The sequence below is a fragment of the Dermacentor silvarum genome, chromosome 7, assembly GCF_013339745.2.
Source record: "Dermacentor silvarum isolate Dsil-2018 chromosome 7, BIME_Dsil_1.4, whole genome shotgun sequence".
NCBI classification, from domain to species: domain Eukaryota; kingdom Metazoa; phylum Arthropoda; class Arachnida; order Ixodida; family Ixodidae; genus Dermacentor; species Dermacentor silvarum.
In genome coordinates this window covers 57193315-57215771 of record NC_051160.1, presented here as the reverse complement: position 1 = coordinate 57215771, position 22457 = coordinate 57193315, and the positions used below count along the sequence as shown (strand labels likewise).

At 48.2% G+C, this 22457-nt stretch overlaps 1 protein-coding gene across 8 annotated transcripts in view; it reads left to right on the top strand.

Moving 5' to 3' along the window:
- The window catches only part of LOC119458062 (histone acetyltransferase KAT5), a 47177-nt gene extending 26994 nt beyond the window's left edge, over positions 1-20183 (top strand). For 7 of the 8 annotated variants that reach the window (XM_049670731.1, XM_049670730.1, XM_049670728.1 and 4 more), the window contains 6 exons: positions 93-182; positions 2623-2763; positions 7316-7409; positions 9377-9539; positions 14667-14919; positions 19890-20183. In XM_049670731.1, the coding sequence (XP_049526688.1) occupies positions 93-182; positions 2623-2763; positions 7316-7409; positions 9377-9539; positions 14667-14880 (702 nt within the window). In that variant the 3' untranslated portion in view covers positions 14881-14919; positions 19890-20183. The remainder of the gene's footprint in view (positions 1-92; positions 183-2622; positions 2764-7315; positions 7410-9376; positions 9540-14666; positions 14920-19889) is intronic. The other variant, XM_049670724.1, reaches the window with a different exon arrangement.
- Positions 20184-22457: the final 2274 nt, after the last annotated feature.

Here is a 22457-nt window from a genome sequence, read left to right as displayed (position 1 = left end):
AAAAAAAAAAAGAAATCCAGTGTAATGGTACTTTCTACTTTATCGAGGGCAGCCTGATCTCACCCTGAACGCATTCCGTCTTTCTTGCTCAGGCCAAATGCACGCTGAAGCATCCACCAGGAAACGAAATCTACCGCAAGGGAAATTACTCTTTCTTTGAGATAGACGGCCGCAAGAACAAGGTTTGTGTGCCTTTTTCCAACCTGTAATGAATCTTAGTCAGAGCTGTTTTTCGCATTATTTTATACAAGTTTGCAAATCCTTTTCAAGGCCTACACCAGTGCATGTCAGTATTGGCAGATTTTTTTTGGGGGGGTATTATCTCATTAGGAAAATGTGTGCAGTGGTACGTAAGCTGTATTCTGACTACACATGGTGAAAAAACATGTAGTTAATCTACGAAAGGTTTGTTTGAACGACGGACTAAAACCTAGATTTTGGGGAGGTTTCATGCTTTGTTGCTTACTGTTGGATTACACAACTTCCTGTAGCCTTTTTTAGAAAAATGGTATGACCAATCAAATTCTCAATACACCTACTTACTTACCAACACTTTACTTTCTGTCCTGAAATAGTTCTGCTTGCATCTACGTGTGTGCTTCAAGTGCTGGCATCTATGTTTTGTTGGTGTTGCTGTAGCAATCTCATATTTGTCAAGGTTATTATTGGGGGCGAGCTCCACCACTGGAAAAGCTGGCGCCACCGTCGGCGTGACATGGTATGAGGGATCATGTGGACACAGCGGCCGAGTCGCCTGCTTCGGAGGCGCCAAAGCGAGCGGAAAACGAAACTTTCGTCCCACCTGCGCTGCGGTTCTTATTAAGTGGGGGTGGGGATGCTTTCCCTATTCGGTGTTGGTTTGCTTGACAACACTTGAAAGCACTATAATAGGTAGTGGCTGCCTTTGAAGGAGTCCGACATGGTAGGCTATTGCTCGGTACCGCAGTGCCGGACGCATACGCAACCGAGCCCGGTGTCGGCCTTCACACGTACCCACAGGCCAAGAAGCTGCGTGTAGCTTGGATTGCGAAACTTAGAACCGGCAAGCAACCATCAGCTACAACTCTGGTGTGTAGCAAGCACTTCCGCGAGGAAGATTTCTGCGAAGGCGTTGGGGCTGCGATGTTCGGTGAGCACTAACAGAAAGTGCACAATGAGAAGCTCGCCCGTGCGTGCTGCCCGGTTAATGTCTTGTAATGTAATGGCTTTGTCCATGAACTTGTTGATGCTAGATACTAGCAAGTTCACCAGAATGGAAAGGGAATGATAAGAAGCACATTCAAAAAAGGCGTGGCATATGCTCACGTTTGTGTTAGCCCCAAATAATGAATGTACTGGAGTAGCAGAAAAAAATCAGTGGGAAATTCCTCGCTGAGAAGACCGATAAACATACAGTGCGACGCAACTTGAGAAGTAATAATATTGAAACGTCCAAGAATTTAGAAAAAGAAAGGAAGATTGAAACGTCGTGACGGCACATCACGAGTTGTCTTATAACGTCGAAGTCCCTAGTTATAATGAAATTATTTTTGAACAGCTCTGATAGCGTCCACGCAACAATGGTTGCTTGTGTACTGTCAAATGTTCATATGCTGCGGCCTAAAGCTCACAGCACGGTGCGGAAACGCGCTCGCAGCGAAAGTGAAACATTATGCGCGGACATGCATGCAGAAGCGCAGTTGGTCGCTTCGAACCCATGCGATCGCTGCATTGAGGTTTCATTCTGTTATGCTCCATTTTGTTATATAGACAGCACACTATATGAACATATTTCACATAGTCAGCTCTCGGCAATTGCCTACCTTTCATGCAAGAAGCTGGTTCTGGGCACTCCATCGCGGCGACCGTGCGCAATGGGCGTTCAGTGTATGTATTCAGTGAAGAGATAGTGCCTGTAAACTATTCTGTGCTTTCTGTTGTCCAAGATTATTATTTTGACAGTAAGAAACTTCCCTCGTTTGGAGAGTACTTACAGAAATGGCCAGGATGGCTCGCGCGATGGTTTTTTTTAATGCGCGCCGCCAGCCAAACTGATGAGGAGCGCAGCCGCGTTATTCCTCATACTACGCAAGCGAGGTGCTTCCGATAGATGGCGACTCCGTAGCTCCTCGCCCCCAATACTCCATTTTCCTTACATGTTACACCAGTCACAAAAGAGGCAGCCATGATTATGATGACCTTGGCTGTCAAAAGGGCCAATGCCCATCCACCTTGTACAACCCCCTCACTACCTTCTGAAAGCCTGCTGTATTTGCGTCATATCATCGTCTGCTTTGCTATAGACTTTGGAGATGTCTAAGAAAGACAGGTGATTTGTGACAGTGTCATGTAGATTGGTAAAGGCATGGAACAGTAAGCTGAAGTTTCCTACTACTTCATATCTGATTAAATGCTCTTGAAAGGCAGCATTTGACAGGCTTGGAAATTTTGCAGTTAGCTACCATGGAACAAATGTGAGCCCATGTAAGGTGCCAAGGCACGAGGGAGAAGGTTTGTTGGGTTGGGAGGCTAGCCCCACCCCCAGTCCGTCCCTGGCAGGCACCCCAGCAAACCACGTCTGTGGCTGTGTTTGCACCTCATCGTGCCTGGAGCTAACCCCTGTGCCGGTCATCTTTGTTGCAGATGTATGCACAGAACCTCTGCCTGCTGGCCAAGTGTTTCCTTGACCACAAGACGCTGTACTATGACACGGACCCTTTCCTGTTTTACGTTATGACCGAAGTTGACAGCCGTGGCTACCACCTCGTCGGTTATTTCTCAAAGGTGCGTGCCCCTGTTTCTCTCGTTTTGACCTTTTTGGTGTGAAAGCCCTTTGGCTACTACAGTTACGCCTTTCTAGCGGATGTACAGTCGATTCCATATACAGTTAAACCTGGATATAACGAAATTGACAAATTCCCGAAAAACTTCGTTATAAAGAGGATTTCGTTATGTGCAGGTTCGGCACGAAAATTCGAAAAAGAAATGCTTACCGTATTTACTCGATTGTAACGTGCCCTCGATTGTAATGCGCACTCATTTTCCGTGACCAAAAGAGACGAAACAAATCCTTTACAGTACCGCGCACTCATGCTTTCATACAGAAATACAATTATCGCTCAAGATTTACTCCCAATACAGTAAAGATGCGATGAACAAAAAGTCCCAGTTTCGCCCAAAAAGCGAAGCATCGATTGTGACAGCAAATTAGCAGACAGCTATACGAAGTAAGGATAGTTTTAGCGGCCGTATAAACTTGTAAACATTCGCTGTTTAACTAAATTGGTAGACTAATGCCTAACCACATGTACTACAGCACGCGGTCGAAGCTACGGGAGCTAGGCTCGAAGTGCATAGGAGGCGGCCATATTGAAATGCCGACGGCGATATGGTAGCGCAAATTTAGGGTCGTACTGGAATCTAACGCTAAGGCAATTTTTGGGCCCATTTTATTGGAAAAAAGTGCGCGTTAGATTTGAATGCGACCTTAAATTTGCGTTACCATATCGCCATTGGCATTTCAATATGGCCAGGTTTGAATGAAGGGAGAGGGAAAGGTCATGCCCGCGGCGACAAGATCGCCGGGTCGAGAGATGCAGGCCCGCCTCGCGCACACACACACACGTGCGCTCGCTCTCGCATTGCAGTCGCCGTCAATTAGAGCGCGCCAAGTGCGACGCCGCCGCTTCGCATTTCGTCGCGGCGGAGAAGGTGCTTCCGGTTACTGCTTGCGCAAAAATGAAAAAATTTGGGGCGAAATCTCTAGGTTGTCGGCGGGGAAAATTCGTTATTCCGAGGGGGTCTCCCGCTGCCACTTCGTTACGTAGAGGTCTCAAATACATGTGCTTCTATGGAGTAACGGCGGGGAATAGAAAAACATTGTTATATCCAGGAATTCGTTATATGGAGGTTCGTCATAAGCAGGTTTAACTGTATATAAAACTCGGGTATATCAAACTAGTGTCTATAGTAAAAGCTCATTAATTCACAACTTGTTGATTCGAAATTTTGGATAATTCGAAGTAGCCGCCGCAGTCCGTCCAACAATGTATTGAAAGCAATATTTAATGCATCCCACTAATTCACACTGAAATCCGTACCACAACTGATAATTCGAACTCTGCGCCATCGTGGATGGGGAGAGTGCTAATGAGTGGGAGCACGTTAGCGATGCTGGTGTCGCCGTGCAGGCCACCCAGCCTTGCTCTTTCCAAGGCGCCCGTTCCTGCGGCGAGCGGTGGCGACGGCGTGCACTCTAAAACTCGCTTCGCCGACGTTTGCAGACAGCCATTTAAAGCAGCGCGCGGGTTGGGGATCGTTTTGCGCAAGCTCCCAATAGAGCAGCCGACTGTGCATACATCGTAGTATAGAGGGGACGGCATTTCGGCTGGCGCAGCACAAGTGGTGTACTGTGACTGGCCGCAAGCGACGCTCGCCGAGAACGTCGGACTATAAGTGCAAGGCGCAAGTGACGCTCGCTCTTGCGTTGAAAACGTCAGACTATAAACGTGCCTCGCAGTCCGACGTTCTCGGCGTGTGGGCGAGCGTCGTTTGCGGCCAGTATGCGTGTCTTTTGTTTGACAGAATCTGCCAAAACAGTGCCGTTTCAGATTTTTCTGCATTAAATATTTCTGAAGACCCGCGAAGTGATTGCATCTCCATTAGGAGAAGTGATCTTGCAGAGCTGGGGCTTGGTGCAGCGTTCGATATATAGGATTCTCAAGGGGATTTTACGACTACTCGATATTATAGACAATAATTCAATGTAACGGAGTTTTATATATCCAAGATCGGGGCCTGTACTACGTGTACATCGAATTCCTGTTCACCGCCGCATTCGATATATAGAACGCTGTGCCATGCCGCACCCCTGCAAATGAGCTCCTTGACACGATCACTTCTCCTATCAGGAGACGTGATCACTTCTCGCGTCGCCAGAAATATTTAATGCTGACAAATTTAGAATGGCACTGTTTTGTCATCTGTTTTTCTATAGGAGGCTGAATCTGAAGGGCCATACAGGCCATGGAGTAAAAATGAGCAGGTAGCTCTCAGTTTTATTCGCTGCGCATATGGATGGCTCGTGCAAACTGCGGCTGTTCTTTATTATCGAGAGCAAATTGTCATTCTGCTTCAAGAATGTGAAAGGCTTCCCGGTCCAAACAAGTTCTCGATATTTTCTTGGTCTCAATCTTTTGACTGAGTGGCGCGGAGCATGGGATGTCAAACTGGAGATGCTGTACCACCGGGCATCTCTTGTAGACGAGGGCTTTCCATGAATGGCATTTTAGGATTCCTTGAACGGCCGAAACAAATCTGACCTCAACCTCCACGTTGCCGGATCTTTACATTACAGTTTGAATTTAACAAAACTACTGCACGCCCCATCCGCACTTCCTGGAAAAGCCATTGCGGCAGCGGCACGCATGACTTATCACTGTGCACTTCGTAGGTTCGTGCTGAATTGGTTTCATTCATCCTTACCCATTTCCAAGTGAGTGGGAATGAACTCGGATGTTCTCAAAGCTGAAAGCCACTTTTAAAACTAACATCCTGTGTGTAGTGTCGGCTGTTGCCGAGGCCGAAGGAGAAGGGCAGAGAAGAAAGGGACGTACCGGCCGCGAGGCGACAGAGTGCTAAGCGGCACACAAGAAGAGATGCACAAGCTTTTTAGGTCAGTTGAGAAGCGAGGATGACTTGTCCCAGCAGAAAGTCACTCAACCTGACACAACAGTCCACCTTATTGTAACAGACATGCGGCCGGGCACATTCACACGTGCTTTGCAGTACAAGTGCTGCTGGCAGCACAGTGCGTATCCATATAGGCTAGTTTGGTTCTGCGGTGCATTCTTTTCTACCCTATCGTGAATAAAAACGCGCACCAAGCACTTTGACGCGTGTGAGGTGCACCACGGTCTTGCGTCTGTGCAGTGCGTAGCTTTTATAGGGTTAGCATAGGTTTAGTTATTGTTAGGTGTCCTCGATGCAACCCCATACTCTTATTTGTGTTGGCAGTTTATTACATCCTTACAATAAAGACAACCCCTTGATAGAAGGGACAATATGTTCGCGGCATCTTGAAGCTTTGTTAATGAGATTTTACCACAGTCGAACCTCGGGTATACATACCCTGATTTCACGACATCCCGGTTTTTACGATGGATTAGTGCTGTATCGGCGAATTCTCTGTAGAGAGAATGCATTAAAAACCACAATTATAGGATTGTAGCTTATGCACGCCCCGTCTCGTACGACGACTCGTGTGGATCCGTGAACCCAACGGCAGACGTGTCCCGAGTTTCCGAGCTCTCATCTAGCCTCCTTCTTCCTTCCATCGCGTTCGCAGTGCTCTCGTGGTTTCTTTTCCTTCCCACACCGTTCAACCGCCACCTGTCTTTGTCCCTTCTTTGCAGTCTTATTGCGCTTTCTCTCCGAGTTTTCTCTCGGCAGCGCCCGCTTACGTCACCAGACGTGTTTGTGTATACAGTCGACTGCGTTTTGGGTGCTTTGCTAAGCTTCATATGTTTGTGCAGTGCCAAGAGCGCTTACAGTGTCAAGAATCGTTTAACCATCGGAAGGCACTCGGACCGCATTGTTTACGCGCGAGCATACAAGGCTTCTCAAGCGTCTGTCATTAAGTTTTTGGTTTCGTGCGGGTTGTCGTATAATGCTGACACTGCTGGCTTCCACCTCGCTCGAGGTTAACTCCACATATGCCGCCGTGCTTGTACCTACGTTCGGGGATGTGCTGTGTAGCATTGACAACATTCGGAGATTCGTGTGTGCAGGCGACAATGGGGGGTAGATGAATTTCTCGCGGACGTTAGTGTACTTGACAGACAGCTTTTGCTGCGTGGCTCAAAGAAAGCCTATGATTAACCGATTTTTCTAAATGTCTGTGAATGATGCAGGAACGTTTTAGCATGCTGGTGGGCTCGGATCAGGTACACAGTATGCTGAATCGCTCCAGTAAAGCTTGATTGGTACCTGCAATGCAGAATTCTTTTTGCGTTTACTTTTTTGACGGTTTTGGTTACTGTAGTGTATTAGCCTCCTTACAACTCTTTTGTGTGCAACTGCGTGAAATTTTTGTCGGTTGGATTATACACCATTTTTGTGTAATCCCGAGAAAGTTGTATAATTGTGGTTTCTCTGTATAATGGCAGAGTCAACTCCTGACACCACCGAGTTGACAAAAGCAACGTTGCACGCATGTAAAGCAGTATGGATGCAGATCTTCTCAAGCAGGTTGATAGGTGCGCTGTGCAGTTAAGGGCATCCTGTGTGATCAAGTAAATTGTGAGGTGTTGTCTTAGCTCGGCCCTTCTGACTGCAGGAGAAAGAGTCGACGGAGGACTACAATGTTGCCTGCATCTTGACACTGCCACCTTACCAGAGGAAAGGCTTTGGCAAGCTGCTGATTGAGTTCAGTGAGTGTCGCATCTCCTCGTTCTAGACCGTCGTTTCAAAGTCGTATTTGTTTCAGTGTGATCCAACCTTAAGCGAATGCCAATATTACTAGAGAGGTTTACCTTGTCCATAAGCGTAATTACCATTCACGAAATCCTGGGTTACCGGGCATAAACGTGGGCAGCCACGTTGTTAGCGCCACCTTGTGCCGGAGAGCTTAACCAGACAGGGCACGGAGCCATTATTGCAGTAACCTATATTCTACTTATCTGCTGGTGTGAAGCGTCGGCAGTGACGCAATCGACAATGTGCAGTCCCGTTTGCTTGATATTGTTTTGAAGAGAACACTCGTGCAACACAAGAACGTCTCATGCGTTGATATTGGACAAAGCATTGCAAGATGTCGCTACTAGTTTTGCTACTGCCGCCTACGCTTACTGTAACCCGGCATTTCCTTAAAGAGGGGACAAGCTCTGTTTTTTTACCATCAATTACTACTGACACATGACGTGAAGGCCTGCAGGCTGCTGTTTTTTATGTGTGCATTTATGCCTCGAGCATCATATAAAATACTTACTTCCTGTAAAGTTGATTGGATTGTTCCATGCTGGTTATAACGATGTTGTAATTACAAAGTAGGCTGTCACTTGATTGAACATCACTCCAGCAAATTGCTCCAATGAAATGAGCAGCCATACCGTTTCTGTGTGATTAACAAGCTTTACATTTTGCTTCAATAAATCTTCCATGTCGAAGCTCACTGGCTGTGGTGTTCAAATGCTGCGCACAACGTTGAAAATACAGTTGAATCTCGATAAGTCGAACTCGAAGGGGCCCGAAAATTTGTTCGAATTAAAAGAAGTTCGAATTAAAGAAAGGATGTATTTTTGAAGTATTCCAGCACCATAGCACGATGCACGAACGGTGCGAGTCGTGAAATATCGCGGCGCGTAACCGGCCACGCCGGCCACCGCTCTGTTCCCGATAACGGCAACAAACGAAACTTCAGGGAGCGGATGGCGACGGGTGGGCGTGTGCGGAGACCGTCGAAGGTGAGGGAGGAGGGCGGCAGGGAAGGAGATTTGGCCTCGGCAACTCCGCCGCTTCAGTGGCAGTGGCTTCAGTGGCTCCCCTCGCCCTCTCTCTCAGCTGCCTTGCAGCTACCTCCCCTTCGACTGTCTCCGTGTGCACCCGCCGTCGGTACAGCCGGCTGCCGCAGATTAGCCTGCTTTCTGAAGTTTCGTTTTCTGCCATTATCGGGAAGCGAGCGTTTGCCGGGGTGTGGGGCAGTTTCGTTGGCCGTACTGGGCCTCCGCCGCTGCATTAAGGGGACTCTCCTAAGCTTTTGCTCTATGGCGGTGTCGGAACAGTGCCAGTCAGAGGCGCCACTGCGTTATTTGGCGCGCTACTGAGAGCATTGTCGGTCCACGGTATGTTCGAATTAACCTGTCGCAAATGCTTTTGCGTTTGAATTACCGGGCATTTTCGCTTATTGAAATACACATAACTATGACGGGACCACAGCATCAGTTTGAATAAACCGGCAGTTCGAATTAACGAGATTCAACTGTATGATCCCAGGCCTTGGCAACCATATTGACACGCGAACATTGTTTAGCCTTTTTTTTTTTTTTTTTTTTTTATCACACTGTGCAAGGCATGCCCTCATGTATCCGAAATTTCCTGAATTCTATAGCAATTCTGTTGCAATTCTGTTGCAATTCTATTGCGGAAGTGTATTATCTCGTTCGATTCCCAGCGTTTGCAGCCATGGTCAGATAGGAGTGGAATGCAGATACGCTATTGTATTGAGTTTAGGCTCATGTTGAAGAACTATGAATGGTAAAAATTACCCTGGGGGCCTGCAGTGTGGCTTCACTCATGCCACACAGTGTCGTCCTGGCATGTAAAAGTGCACAAATCAGTTGGAATTCGCGATTGTACTATCGGTTACAATCAGTGGCCCTCCCGGAAATGTCCTTCACAGGTTATGAACTGTCCAAGTTTGAAGGCAAGACGGGCTCCCCCGAGAAGCCACTTTCGGACCTGGGGCTTCTGTCGTACCGCTCCTACTGGTCCGAGACCATCCTCGAGATCATGATCAACATGACTCCCAACGAGGCAGGAGAGAAGCCGCAGATCACAATTCAGTGAGTTACCTCCTGGCAATATGAATGGATTTAGGTCTCTGTTATTGCTTGAAGTGGACCGTAGTTGCCAACAAACTACTTTCATACAGGCCAACGACTGCACATGTCGTCATTGGCCAGTGGCCCACATCCATCCCACCTTGCCATGCATTGTTGTCATGATGGTAACGAGGCCAGTGATACGTGCAGATCTGTCCCGTGATAATCGTCTGTGTTATCAGCCAGGCCGCACGCAGACTTGCTGTGAGCCACCAAGTAGTGACTAGCAGTGAATGTTGTGTCGGCATACAGCATGCATTGGGCGAGGGGTAGGCCTAATTGCCAGGCATCCAGAGGGGACAGACCAGAAAGGAAGTGGAGGCAAGAGACTAAGAGCGGGAAAGAGAGCCTTTATTCCGTTGAACACTTTAATATCTCTGGTAGGGTGTGGTGAAATCCGAGGCATCTACTGTGTCACTATTTCTCATCACTTCCATCACAAAAGCGGCTGACGGGATGCTCAGTAAAAACATGAGTCGCTGATGATCAGAGCATGCCATTGTGCCTTCGACATTGACCAGGCTGCACTAATGCAGCCTTGTGTGAGGTCTCGTGTGCCTAAGGACAAAAGGCTGGTAATGCAGTGCGTTAGCATACAAACTAGCACTGATCACACAAGTGGTGAGCATGAGACAGTTCTGCACGCAACGTTGGCTGTGTACTCACCTGTTCCTCCTAGCATCTTTGAGCTCTCTACAGAAGGTGTACGGGTCGAATACGACGAAAGGTGGACATCCCCCAAACTACTTCACAGAGTAATTAATTTGGTGTTTGCCCACCTTCTGCCTTATTGTGCGAACTGATGTTTCTCTACCACAGCACAGCCATTGTAAATGTCCCACCTTGTAAGTCTATTTACTTTCTTTTTACTGCTAACAAAGCTTTAGCATTTTATGGTCACCCATCGCGGTGGCTCAGTTAGCTAAGGCGTTGCGCTGCTGAGCACGAGGTCGCGAGATCGAATCCCGGCCGCACCGGCCGCATTTCGATAAAGGCGAAATGCAAAAATGCCTGTGTGCTTGCGTTTAAAAAAAAATTAAATGTAATGAGCTTGCGTTGTAGTGCACGTTAAGGAACCCCAGGTGGTCAAAATTAATCCGGAGCCCCTCCACTACGCCGTGCCTCATAATCAGAACTGCTTTTGGAACGTAAAACCCCAGAAATAAGAAGAAGCATTTTATGGTCCCAGAATTAGCTACCACAACACCTTCTTTTGTCTTTTTCACTGCAATAGCTGCTGCTATGGGATGTTCTTGCTGGTTCGTGCCATTATACAGGGGGGGTCAGCACCACTAGAATGTGCTCTCGCTATAATTGGTGACAACCTCAGAATGCAGTGGAACATTCACTGCTGTCCAGCTCATGGAATTTTTATAGGTGCACCAGCCAATTAAGCTTGCTCATTTACATGATTTTGTGGTGGAGGTGAAACTCTTTTAATATCAGCATTTCATGGAAAATGTGTTTATGGAGTGTAGATGCACAGAGAGAATGTGCACTGCAGTTTGGTGGCCAGAGCTTGTGCAGAATTCTTAGCTTGTGGCTGGGTGTAGTGTGCCAGATGTTAGATGCTTAAAGGGACACGAAAGGCAAATATTAAGTCAAGCTAAAGTGATAGAGCAATGCTTGAGAATGTATAAGGCGTCAGTATTATCGAGAACAAAGCTTTAGTAATCGCAAAATTGAGGTACATGCAGCACCAGATTTGAGACTCCCAGGACCGGGACACTCATGTACTAGCCCGATGGCGTAAGCACTCCTCATTATAATTCTGTCGTGAGTACTCAACCACTCGTAATAAACAGATCATAGCATTGCATTATAAGACGGCAGAAGAGGCTACTTGTCCAGTTCTGTTCGATCTTTAGAAAAAAGAACTGGAAAGGAAAATAGAATGGAAAATGGAAAGGAAAATAGAATTCCGAAAAACACCGCATTGCTTCCAATGTTGCAGTGTAGGTCTATATGCATTATAGAGTGGCCTTCACTGTACCACGAGGTCGACTTCTGTTAATTAACCAATTGATCGAATTATCCGACGGGTCGAATTAAACAAGATGCAGAAAAATGCCAGAACGCACCGTTGATTCATTGAACAGTATTTTCCCCGAATCGAACACTTGCCCACTTTATATGCATCCAAAGTAGAAAACTAATGTAGAAACGACATCAAAGCTCCTAACAAATTAGAAATCGAATGCAGACCTAATTTTTTTGCAAGAAAAACGGGCAGGGGTCTAATACAGTAAAACCTCGGTGATACGAATCTCGCGGGGCTGCGTGAAATATTCGTATCACCCGAAATTCGTATCATCAAAACATACACAATATCAAGAAAAATTAATTTATTTTTACCACAAAAGATTTCTAATAGTGGAATCCCATTGATACCTTCCTCGCTGCTGCGTTTCACGGCTGCTACATCGCGTTTTCGCGGTCCCGACCTAAATCCCATTGACTTACATGTATAGTCGAATCTCGATAATTCGAACTCGAAGGGGCCCAAAAATTTGTTCGAATTAAAAGAAGGACTTATTTTTGAAATATTCGTGCACCATAGCACAACGTACGAATGGTGCGATTCGTGAAATATCGCGGCGCACAAGCACATATCGAACGAGGGCCACGAAACTGCCCGCGCTCGCTTCGCGATAACGGCAGCAAACAAAATTTCAGGGAGCGGGCGGCGCAGGCACGGCGAGAGAGAGAGATTGTGGTTGTGAAGAGGAAGAGGCGACACGGCGACGGGTGCGTGCGGGGACCGTTGCAGGTGAGGGAGGAGGGCGGCAGGGCCTCGGCAACTCTGTCGCTTCGGTGGCTCCGCTCGCCCTTCCTCTCAACACCCTCACCTTCGTCTGTCCTCGTGCGCGTCCGCCGGTCCCGTCGGCCCGGCGCCGCTTAGCCTGCTCCCTGAAGTTTCGGTTTTTGCCGTTGAAGCGAGCGTTGGCTGAACTGGGCCTCCGCCGTTGCTTCCTTCTGCGCTGCAGTTGGCCGAGACGTCGACACGCACACGCGTGTTCCAGCGCCACGCAGAAACGGCGACCTTGGCCGGTTCTTTCTTTTTTTTTCTCCGCGCGGCGTTGAGGTATCTCGCCTAAGCTTTTGCTCTCTGGCGGTGTTGGAGCAATGCCGGTCGGAGGCGCCGCCACGTGATTTGGCGCGCTTCTGAGAGCATTATCGGTGCGCGGTATGTTTGAATTAACCATCGCAAATGCTTTCGCGTTCGAATAACCGGGCATTCCCCATGATATTTCGCCAATCTATAATGTACCGGCATGTTAGGTTACGTTTGAATGCGGCGGACACGTAAATTTATCGGTGCAGCCAGCTTGTACATTGCAACAAGCGACCGATGGATGCGTTGCAACAAGCGGCCGGTACGTTGCAGATACGAGGCACCCGGCGCGAGTGCCGTTACTGCCGTATCCTGAAAGCGATCTGCGACGTGCGCATATAGTGCGCGCCTGCGCGGACCTTATCGTCAAAATGATCTGCGATGTTGACGAAGTGCGCCTAGTGCCAGTAGCTTCGTATGCGCTTTGCATTCGACGTTTAGTTCGCGTTGAAGCGAGAGACAGCGCAAAGGTCAATTCGCTCGCTGCTGCTGCTGCGTTTCCGTTGCTTCACCTTTCGGGCGAAATAGCGGCTTTTTTCACTCTTTTTTTCGCGGTCCCTTGAGAAACGTACCAACGGGACGTTTTCTTCTTGTCCAAATCGTCAACGATCGCCTTCTGAAAGGCATATAAGTGCGCACACGTGATCTGGGAATGTTTTCGCACGCCACTGAACGCCTGAACAAGTCGAGTGCAGGGAGCGTCTTGGCCGTCGGGGCTGCGCCGCGGTCATCGTTGCAGCATTGGTCCTCGTCTAATTTCTCGCTAAGCATCGGCTAGGCCGTGATGGGGTCCGGTCCGCTCGACGTGGGGAACAATGAGAGATTGCGCAGCCGCCTGACGTAGTCGCTTGCTTGGCGGCTATGGATCTCGCCCAGATCCCGCTGTGCCGGCTTGTCTGTGCCGGTGGCCCCGCTGGCTCGGCCGCCGCCGCTGTTGCTCACGCGTTCGTATGATCCGTAGCGGCGCGGCAACACGTTCGGAACAGCCGATTTTTTTCGTATTGTGAGCAATGTATTTCGGCCGGGGAATGTTACGAATTCGTATCACACCGAAATTCGTACCAGCCGGGTTCGTATCACCGGGGTTTTACTGTGTGTGTTGCATAGTGGCGGCTGTTTCCCTAAAGTCAGCTTTGCTGCAGTACATTAGGGTTATGTGGCAAAGCATACAAACACTGCAAAGGGTTGTTTTGGTTTTGTATCCAATTGCACCGCGCGGCCAATTTCCGGCCCAATTTTTGGGGGGAAAAGTGTAAGGGTAAACGGGTAAATACTGTAATCAGACATTGTTAGCTCGACGTTTATTGCTTGAAGATCTTCCTAAGGAAGGCAGAAAATAGGCACTTTCGACAGGAGATGGTGTATGTTGATGAGAAAGTTTATTCAGACAAGTTCCCAAAGCAAGTGAAATTGGCAACAGCAAGGTCACTGTGATCTATGATCTTATAAAAACAGTGATTTTCTTGTCTATTAGTGCTGTTAAAAGTTTTCCGGCTTGTTACTTATGAACTGTGTCTAAAGGTAAATCATTATTTGTAAAGTGCATATTTGTCCCATAAGGTGAGTGCTCAGGTGAACCATAAAAAAAAATCATATTTCTCCTCCACCCTTCCGCGGTTGTGTTCGTGGCATTTTTATGACATTTAAAGCTCACAAGTTGGTCGGTGTGCGTTACATGTGGCCGCTGTTGCCATTTGCCGTTTCTGCAACTGCGGCTGTGTTATAGAGAAGCCACTTTGACTTATCGTATCATTATGATGCCTCACCAAATGCTGGTATGCTCAAGTGCTCTAACTGGTGTCAAAATAATGCTAATGGGAAGTGTGGTGTACCTTTTCTTGCATTCGCTTTTGCTCGCTCAGCTTGATCGCGAAAGGGACCAATTGAAAGTGCGGCCCCAGCTTTGCTAGCACCAGTGCAGCTTAGTGACTTGCGTGGACCGCTATTCCTTCTCTCTCTCTTTCCCTGTGCAGTGAAATGAGTGAGTTGACAAGCATCAAGAAGGAAGACGTGATATCAACACTACAGTACCTGAACCTGATCAACTACTACAAGGGCCAGTACATCATCACACTGACCCGGGAGGTGATCGAGGCATACGAGCGGGCGGCCCTCAAGCGGCCCCTGCGGATCGACCCCAAGTGCCTGCACTGGACGCCCAAGGACTGGTCCAAGCGCGGCAAGTGACCGCCGGCGACTTCGGCCACACGCCCTGCTCCGCTGGAGGTGGGTGTCTGTGTGGACGAAGGATGAATGGCGGCGTGCCGATGAAGCCTGTACAGTTGCCATCAAAAGTTAACAGACCGTGGGATCTGTGAAAACGTAGAATTTTCGAGCAGCTTGTAACCGACATTGAGTGATACTATATAGAGCACTGTGTTCCCATATTATATTACTACAGGCTGCAAATATGAACGCCAGGCTCTGTGCTGCGGCTGCAGAAATAATGTTTTTCTCTGATCCAGTGGTCTGTAAACTTTTGAGGCTGACTGTACATATAAGAGTAAAGTGAAACCTGGTTAACACGTTCTTCACAAATATTTTTGTCCATTTATAATGTTACTGTAGCCTGGTCCCTGTGATGCTAACATAGTGCTCAGGGCATTCACATAACACATTTTCCTGCCTTTTATGCTCTGTTACTGTGATGCCGTGAACAACATGTTAATGAACAGTTCTAATTCGTATCATCATACTTTGTGGTACAAGCAGGTAAAATGAGATAGAGGGAATAATAATTTTTATTTAATCTGGTGGTTGTAATTCCGGTATTCATTGCTGCTTTACATCCACATCACAGCATGCAGCAGCATAGAGATGAATATAGAGACCAGTTGCATTGTGGACTACAGTCAAACCTTGATTTAGCGAACCTCGATTTAACGAAATTGGCGATGTAACAAACAATTTTTATTTCCCCATCTTAGTTCTGGTCAATTAACGAAACCTCGATATACGAAATTCTCGATATAACGAAGTTTTTTTGCTGCAAATACAACTTCGTTATATCGAGGTTTGACTGTACTACAAACACCTTTCTAGGCTATGTGATGTGTTGAGGCATGTAGCGCTACATTGATCTCCTTTGGTTTGCTCATTGTGATTGTGCGAAAGCAGAGAGCCAGTGTCTTGATTCCTTGCGCGAGATAGACGCATGCATTTGCTGAGTGGGGCATGTATCAGCAAGGTCCACTATGCTATCTGCGAGGCATCATTTGCCCAAACGCAGCTACCCTGGCATGTGCACCGATGTTGCTTTTCTAGGCAGTGCATTGCGGTCCTCAGTGCGAAGTGTGATTCACAGTACAGTGGAACCCGAATATAATGAACTCAAATAAAGCGAATTATTCTCTATCTCGAACGCTCGATACTTACTGAGCGACACTCGTGTAAAATAGCTCCCTCATGACCAACCGGACATTGGGTATGTCAACAAGGAGCATCCGCTGCAAGCTCCAAAAAGTCACTTGCATGCAAAATACAGTGTTTGCAGGATTTGCTTTTTTTCTCTCTCTCTAGTGAAGTTGTCGGGATATGGGGGGGATGCCAACGGCCCTCTGCTTCGACACACCGAGCCCCGCGGTTGGCGCATGCCTGCGCATCAACCGCGGTTCGGTACAAGCTCGAGGAAACAAAAGACGACAACCACGTGTACACTCGGAAAGCATTTATTACGACTGCAACTAACACTTCGAGCAGGCCAGCTAGCTATAGTTGACATCGCTGAGGGTTCCCTCGAAGAGAATAATACACTAGGTAAAGAAGGGCTTCCGACTTACCAACTGGGGAATACGGGGGGGGCAGCGGCGTTATGCGGCAAGAACGCGGTTGACTAACCACGTGCGGGAATACGGGAGCGGCGGCGGAGACTTCCGCCATCGCCGCTTGCTGGGGACCAAAGAGACCCGGGCGATATCAGCGGGATCTCACGTGACCCACCCGGTGGCGCTGATAGCGCTTGCGATTCCCGCGCGCCGCCCGCGGAAGGAAAGTTTCCCCTCTTCCAACTCTCCCTGGCACGCATGTGCTTGACGCGACGTTCGCTGCCCATGCGGCTGTTATGGGACCCGAGGATTCCCACATCCCTCCACCCTTAAATATTGCCCTACGGCGGAGAAATCGCTGGAACGACGGCATTGACAAAGTATCCGGGCAGATGCGATGGTAAACTCCGGCAGGAAATGTCCGAATCCATGTTGACAGGCAGCACAGTCCTGTGTGGCGGCCGCCCACATGTGGCAGCCGTCACAGTGGTTGACGATGACGGGGGCTGAAGATGGCTTGCCCTCAAGATGCGCGCCGCAATGTCCACCCGGGAACAGCGGGTCAGGACTTTCTCGAAGCGGCGCGCACGCCGGCTCGATGATGCTCGCACCGACGCATCCTCGTGGGGGTGTATGATGGTGGGCCTCCCTCATTGTGGCTGCCATGTGCTGCTGCATCGGGCCGCGAACAGGGAAGGGCCGAGACAGCAGGCAGGGACGTGGACCATGGCAGCAATAGCAAGTCATGACGGCTTCACTCGTTCTGCAAAGTCGCTCAAATGCACTCCACAAACACTTAGAATTAAGGCAGTAGAGGCCGCCGCAGCGTCGGCCGTCTGACTCGATGCTGAACCACCCGTCTACCGCATAGCTTTATGTGGTAACGAGAAGAAAAAAAACAATCCAGTTCGTTTGAATGAAGTTATTCGCTTCGACCGAATTTTTCCGGTCCGATACAGCGCGAAAAAGGGTGATGCTCGTATGACCAAAGCGCTCTCTGGTCCCCCGAGATTTCGGTTATTCCGCCCGCAAAATATTGGGTCCATCTGAACAAAATAAGCTTTCTATTTCGAACGAGGTTTCTCCGCTCGGGCGAGTATAGTAGAACTAGCGAATCCGGTTGCATCCGCTAAATGTCACGGCATGGTCGTCTTCGAACATGCGACCGGCAGCTCCGCAGAGCCTTAGGCCTAATCGCGTCCATGACGGATACCAATGCCACAAAAGACCCATAAAGGGTTCCAATGAGCCGCCGCGAGGAGATGCAGGCCCAGCTAAGTGGTCCCCGCTCGCTGCTCAACACACAGCTTCCGAGCAGACTCCTGGGACTGCGCCCCGCTGACGTCCTAGCCAGCGTTTCCGGCGCCCAGCTCCCAGAGCCAAAGATACAGAAAGGAGGCTATTTACATATGTACAGGGAAAATCGACCACCGCGTCGGCTGCTGCACTCACTCGCTTCGGGCGTACTCTTAGGAGAAAACTCGCTGCAAATCTCAGCGTCTACACGAGTTCGGTGCAGCGTTAACTCGCACTCAAGAAAGCACATGCCCAATCTAGCTAGCAATCACGCCTTCGGTTGAGGCCTAACGCTGGTCCAGACAAAGCCTTCAGGCTTCCGCGCATCCGAACCGATCGTCGTCCCGTTTTCCAAGAGCTTGCCCCACGTTGGGCGCCAAAATGTCGGGATATGGGGGGGATGCCAACGGCCCTCTGCCTCAACACACCGAGCCCCGCGGTTGGCGCATGCCTGCGCATCAACCGCGGTTCGGTACAAGCTCGAGGAAACAAAAGACGACAACCACGTGTACACTCGGAAAGCATTTATTACGACTGCAACTAACACTTCGAGCAGGCCAGCTAGCTATAGTTGACATCGCTGAGGGTTCCCTCGAAGAGAATAATACACTAGGTAAAGAAGGGCTTCCGACTTACCAACTGGGGAATACGGGGGGGCAGCGGCGTTTGCCGCGGCAATTACGCGGTTGACTAACCACGTGCGGGAATACGGGAGCGGCGGCGGAGACTTCCGCCATCGCCGCTTGCTGGGGACCAAAGAGACCCGGGCGATATCAGCGGGATCTCACGTGACCCACCCGGTGGCGCTGATAGCGCTGCGATTCCCGCGCGCCGCCCGCGGAAGGAAAGTTTCCCCTCTCCCAACTCTCCCTGGCACGCATGCGCTTGACGCGACGTTCGCTGCCCATGCGGCTGTTATGGGACCCGAGGATTCCCACAAAGTAAAAGCTCATTAATTCGAACTGACTGTCACGGTCCGGCCACGCAGCATAGGCGTCTATGGGTAAACCAACTTGTTATTTCGCACGCACATCAGCTTCTCCATCAATAATTCGAACTGCGCGCTGCCACGCGGTGAAAACAAAATGAGCCCGCAATAAGTGATTATGCCGATAGTGCTTAACGAAAAAAGAAAAACGTAAAAAGTGCCGTTCCCTGGAGCGTTTTGTCAGCCAAGGAAGAGCGGGGATGGCCTTCGAGACGAGAAGTTGGCACGTGCTCTCTATTTATAGTGTGCGCTTCCAATCTTGGAGGCCATAGAGCGGGCCACTGGAAGCCAAGCCAATGGAAAATCCCACATGGCGGCCCCCAAGATCAGGTAGTGTGGCTTGGAACGAGCGATCTAGTCTGGAAAATCGAACTTTCGGGCCTAAATTCGTCCGTAAAATCGTTTTCAAATTTGCATTAGCTCTTTGGGAACCCTGACGGTGCATATATGAAGTACGGAATATCAATCAAGTCCGAAAAATCTGTCGGCTACTGTAATGGAGGCGTTCGGTGTTGCGCGCCTATTCTTCAACTTCAGGTAGGGTGAAGATGAAGCTCTGCGTCACTTTCGCGCTTTGGAAGAAAAACTGGTAATCATCGCATTCAGAAAAGAAGCAAAAAGTGATCACAGATTAGATTATTTTGGCCAATACATATTGTATTGCGAGTTACAAGTGCTTTCTAGCAACCCGGTCTCAATTCTGGCTGTTTTTCAATGACTTTCGTTAGTTCGAATTCGGTTTATTTCGAACTCGTTAAGCGTCCCGGTGAAATTCGAATTAACAAGCTTTTACTGTACGTGGTCTGAGGTGTACGCGTAGCTTTGTTTTCGATAAATGTGTTCCTTCCTTGTTTCTTTTCTCAACTGTAGAATATACGTGTGCTATAATGAACACATCACGAAAGTTTGTTATAGGTGAGTTTGGGTAAATCGAATTAGCTGATATAAAAAAAAATATATTCCTAGCCTGTTTGTTATAGCCAGTTTCGACTCTAATAACAACACTGACAACCCGTAAGGGTCTGTTGTTTTCAAACTCTGTTCCCTATGTACTCTCCCTGCTGTTGTCGAGACTACAAAACTTGAATGAGCTAGTGTGTTAGCTGTTTGCCTGTTAACCAACGGCCAGTACGTTTTTGGTTTTGCAGTGACAGTGCCCTCGTCCACCATCACTGCACCGGAGTGCTCTTCACGGAGCATGCTGTTGATGCCAAAGCCATTCTGTCGTCTGCTCCTTCACCACCTTCAACAAGAAGCGGCAGGTTATTTGTGTTGTCAGTCGTGCTGCATCAACTCGCCGTGCTTCGTCCCTCCGGCGTGTGATGATGCGAGCACTGTCATTGGGCCTGTGTGTTTGCGCGCCTGCTTTATCGACGTACCCTGGACACTTACTTCACATTGACACCAAAACCCTCTCTGTCTTGAAAAGCATGGCTTGCGAAGGGGTTCGCCTTAAAACTGAGAATCTCGCATCAAACTGACGGCATCATTACCAGTGCTTCTGTAACGAGTTGTTGGGTTGATTTAGGTTTGCTAGGTGCATGGGAAGCACTCCAGTTCACCGTCATTAATGTTGCAGTTGCAACTCTGGCATTCATTTTTGGGTCGTACCTTCAGCAGCTGTATGCCAGTCGTACTGCTGCTTCACATTTAATGTTCTCAGGGTCAAATTCGCAGCGCTATTAGCAGTTAAGCATGGCTAGTGATTAGCTGGTGCCGTGGCTGTCATCCCACCGACTTTTTCTCGAGGCCAGTTTTGAACAGTCAGTAGGTACGAACAGCTCTGTGAATCCAGCAACTGATTAATCTAGGCCGCGATTTTGTAGCGATGCCTTTTTCGGTGCTAATGCCTTTTCATGCTTTTCGCATTTATGAGCGGCCAGAGCGATGCCCAGCCCCAGGCGGAGTATTGAACGCGACCACTCACGAATGTGAAAAGCGCGAGGAGGCATTAGCATCCCAAAAGGCATTGCTACAAAATCGCAGCCTTCACCTCTAGTAAGATTGACTGATGGCTAGGTTCACAAAGCTACGAGTCATCCACATAAAGCATATGCCAATTTTACCATGTTCTTGTTTCTGGAGCCCTGTTGCTCACTGTGACAATTATTTTTTTAAGAGTTTAAATGATAGCTCTGGAAATGGTGCCCTCGGTTTTCATGCGAGTGGTGCAAGCTGACCTCAGTTGCTTTGCTGCTCGGTCAGACTGAGAGTCGCTGCTCATTGTCAAGACCACATTTTGTCTTTCATCAACATTAGGATGTTATTTAATTGCACCATAAAACCCCACCATATGAAAAGCAGAAAAGATGGGACATTCAGAATTGGGGTTTGATTCTGTCGCCTTTTGTTACGTTATTGAGTCTCGTTCTTCTGCAGATCCTCACCCCCCCCCCCCCCCCTTTTTTTTTTTTTGTCTGTTTTTTGCCAAGTGCTACATAGGATAGGACCTCATATGTGGCTGTTTAGTCTCAGTACGCAATGGTTGTAACTTCCAAATTGGGACATTCAGAATTAGGGTTTGATTCTGTCACCTTTTGTTATATTATTGAGTGTCGTTCTTTTTCAGATCCTCACCCCCCCCCCCCCCTTTTTTTTTTTTTCTGTTTCTTGTGAAGTGCTACATAGGATAGGACCTCATATGTGGCTGTTTAGTCTCAGTACGCAATGGTTGTAACTTCCAAATTGGGACATTCAGAATTAGGGTTTGATTCTGTCGCCTTTTGTTATATTATTGAGTCTCGTTCTTTTTCAGATCCTCCCCCCCCCCCCCCCCCATTTTTTTTGTTTTGTCTGTTTTTTGCGAAGTGCTACATAGGATAGGACCTCATATGTGGCTGTTTAGTCTCAGTACGCAATGGTTGTACCTTCAAAATTCTCAGGACAATGTATGGCCTAAAGATCTGATTACTCCGTACCCCGGTGAGGTTGGGAGATTGAGCCATTTAATGAAAGCCGAAGTGTGTTCAGCTTAGTGAGGCCTAAAGAGAGAAGACAATTAACATTTGTCTCTTTGCATTGTACAAAACAGGTGTTTAGCTGATTGGCTTGTGGCTTTGACCATCATGGTGGTACAGTGTCCCCTTTCCTGATGAAGTGTGATATGCAGGTTTTCATTGATGCAACTTCCAAGTGCTTGCGAAGCTGTTGTCTGTATGCCGCGTTCAGTTCTGTGGTTCTGAGCCATTAAAGGACGTGCTGTTCGTTGTCATTACGTGGTGATTCAGCTTCTGTAAAGTGGAACACCTTTGCCACGGTACCTGGTGTACAAACAAGAAAAGAAGAAAAAAAAGCTCCAAGCCTGTTTCATTGTGTGGTGGTCTGTGGTGTGTGTACAGCATAGGTATTGCACTCTCTTCACTGTCCAGGACAACAGTCCACGGACTAAAAGCCAAAAATATTCGTTAGACATTTGTCGTCTTCTATAATTATATTGACCTCTCATTTCTGTACATACATTACACTGCATCGCAGCCCTCACTGGGTTGGTACTTACTGTAAAATGTTGTACATATACGTGGCCTCCTCTTTTTTTCTTTTTTGCATTAAAAGTGGCGGCGCGCGACCCTTAGGTTAATAAATTTGTGTAAATACAAACATGGCTGCCTGTCTCTCTTCTTGTAGTGCATGTTCTAGTGCTTTTATCCTCGTGTATCATTGCCAAAACGGCTTTGCAATAATTGTGTGTGTGCTTTGTACTATATCAGTACACTCTA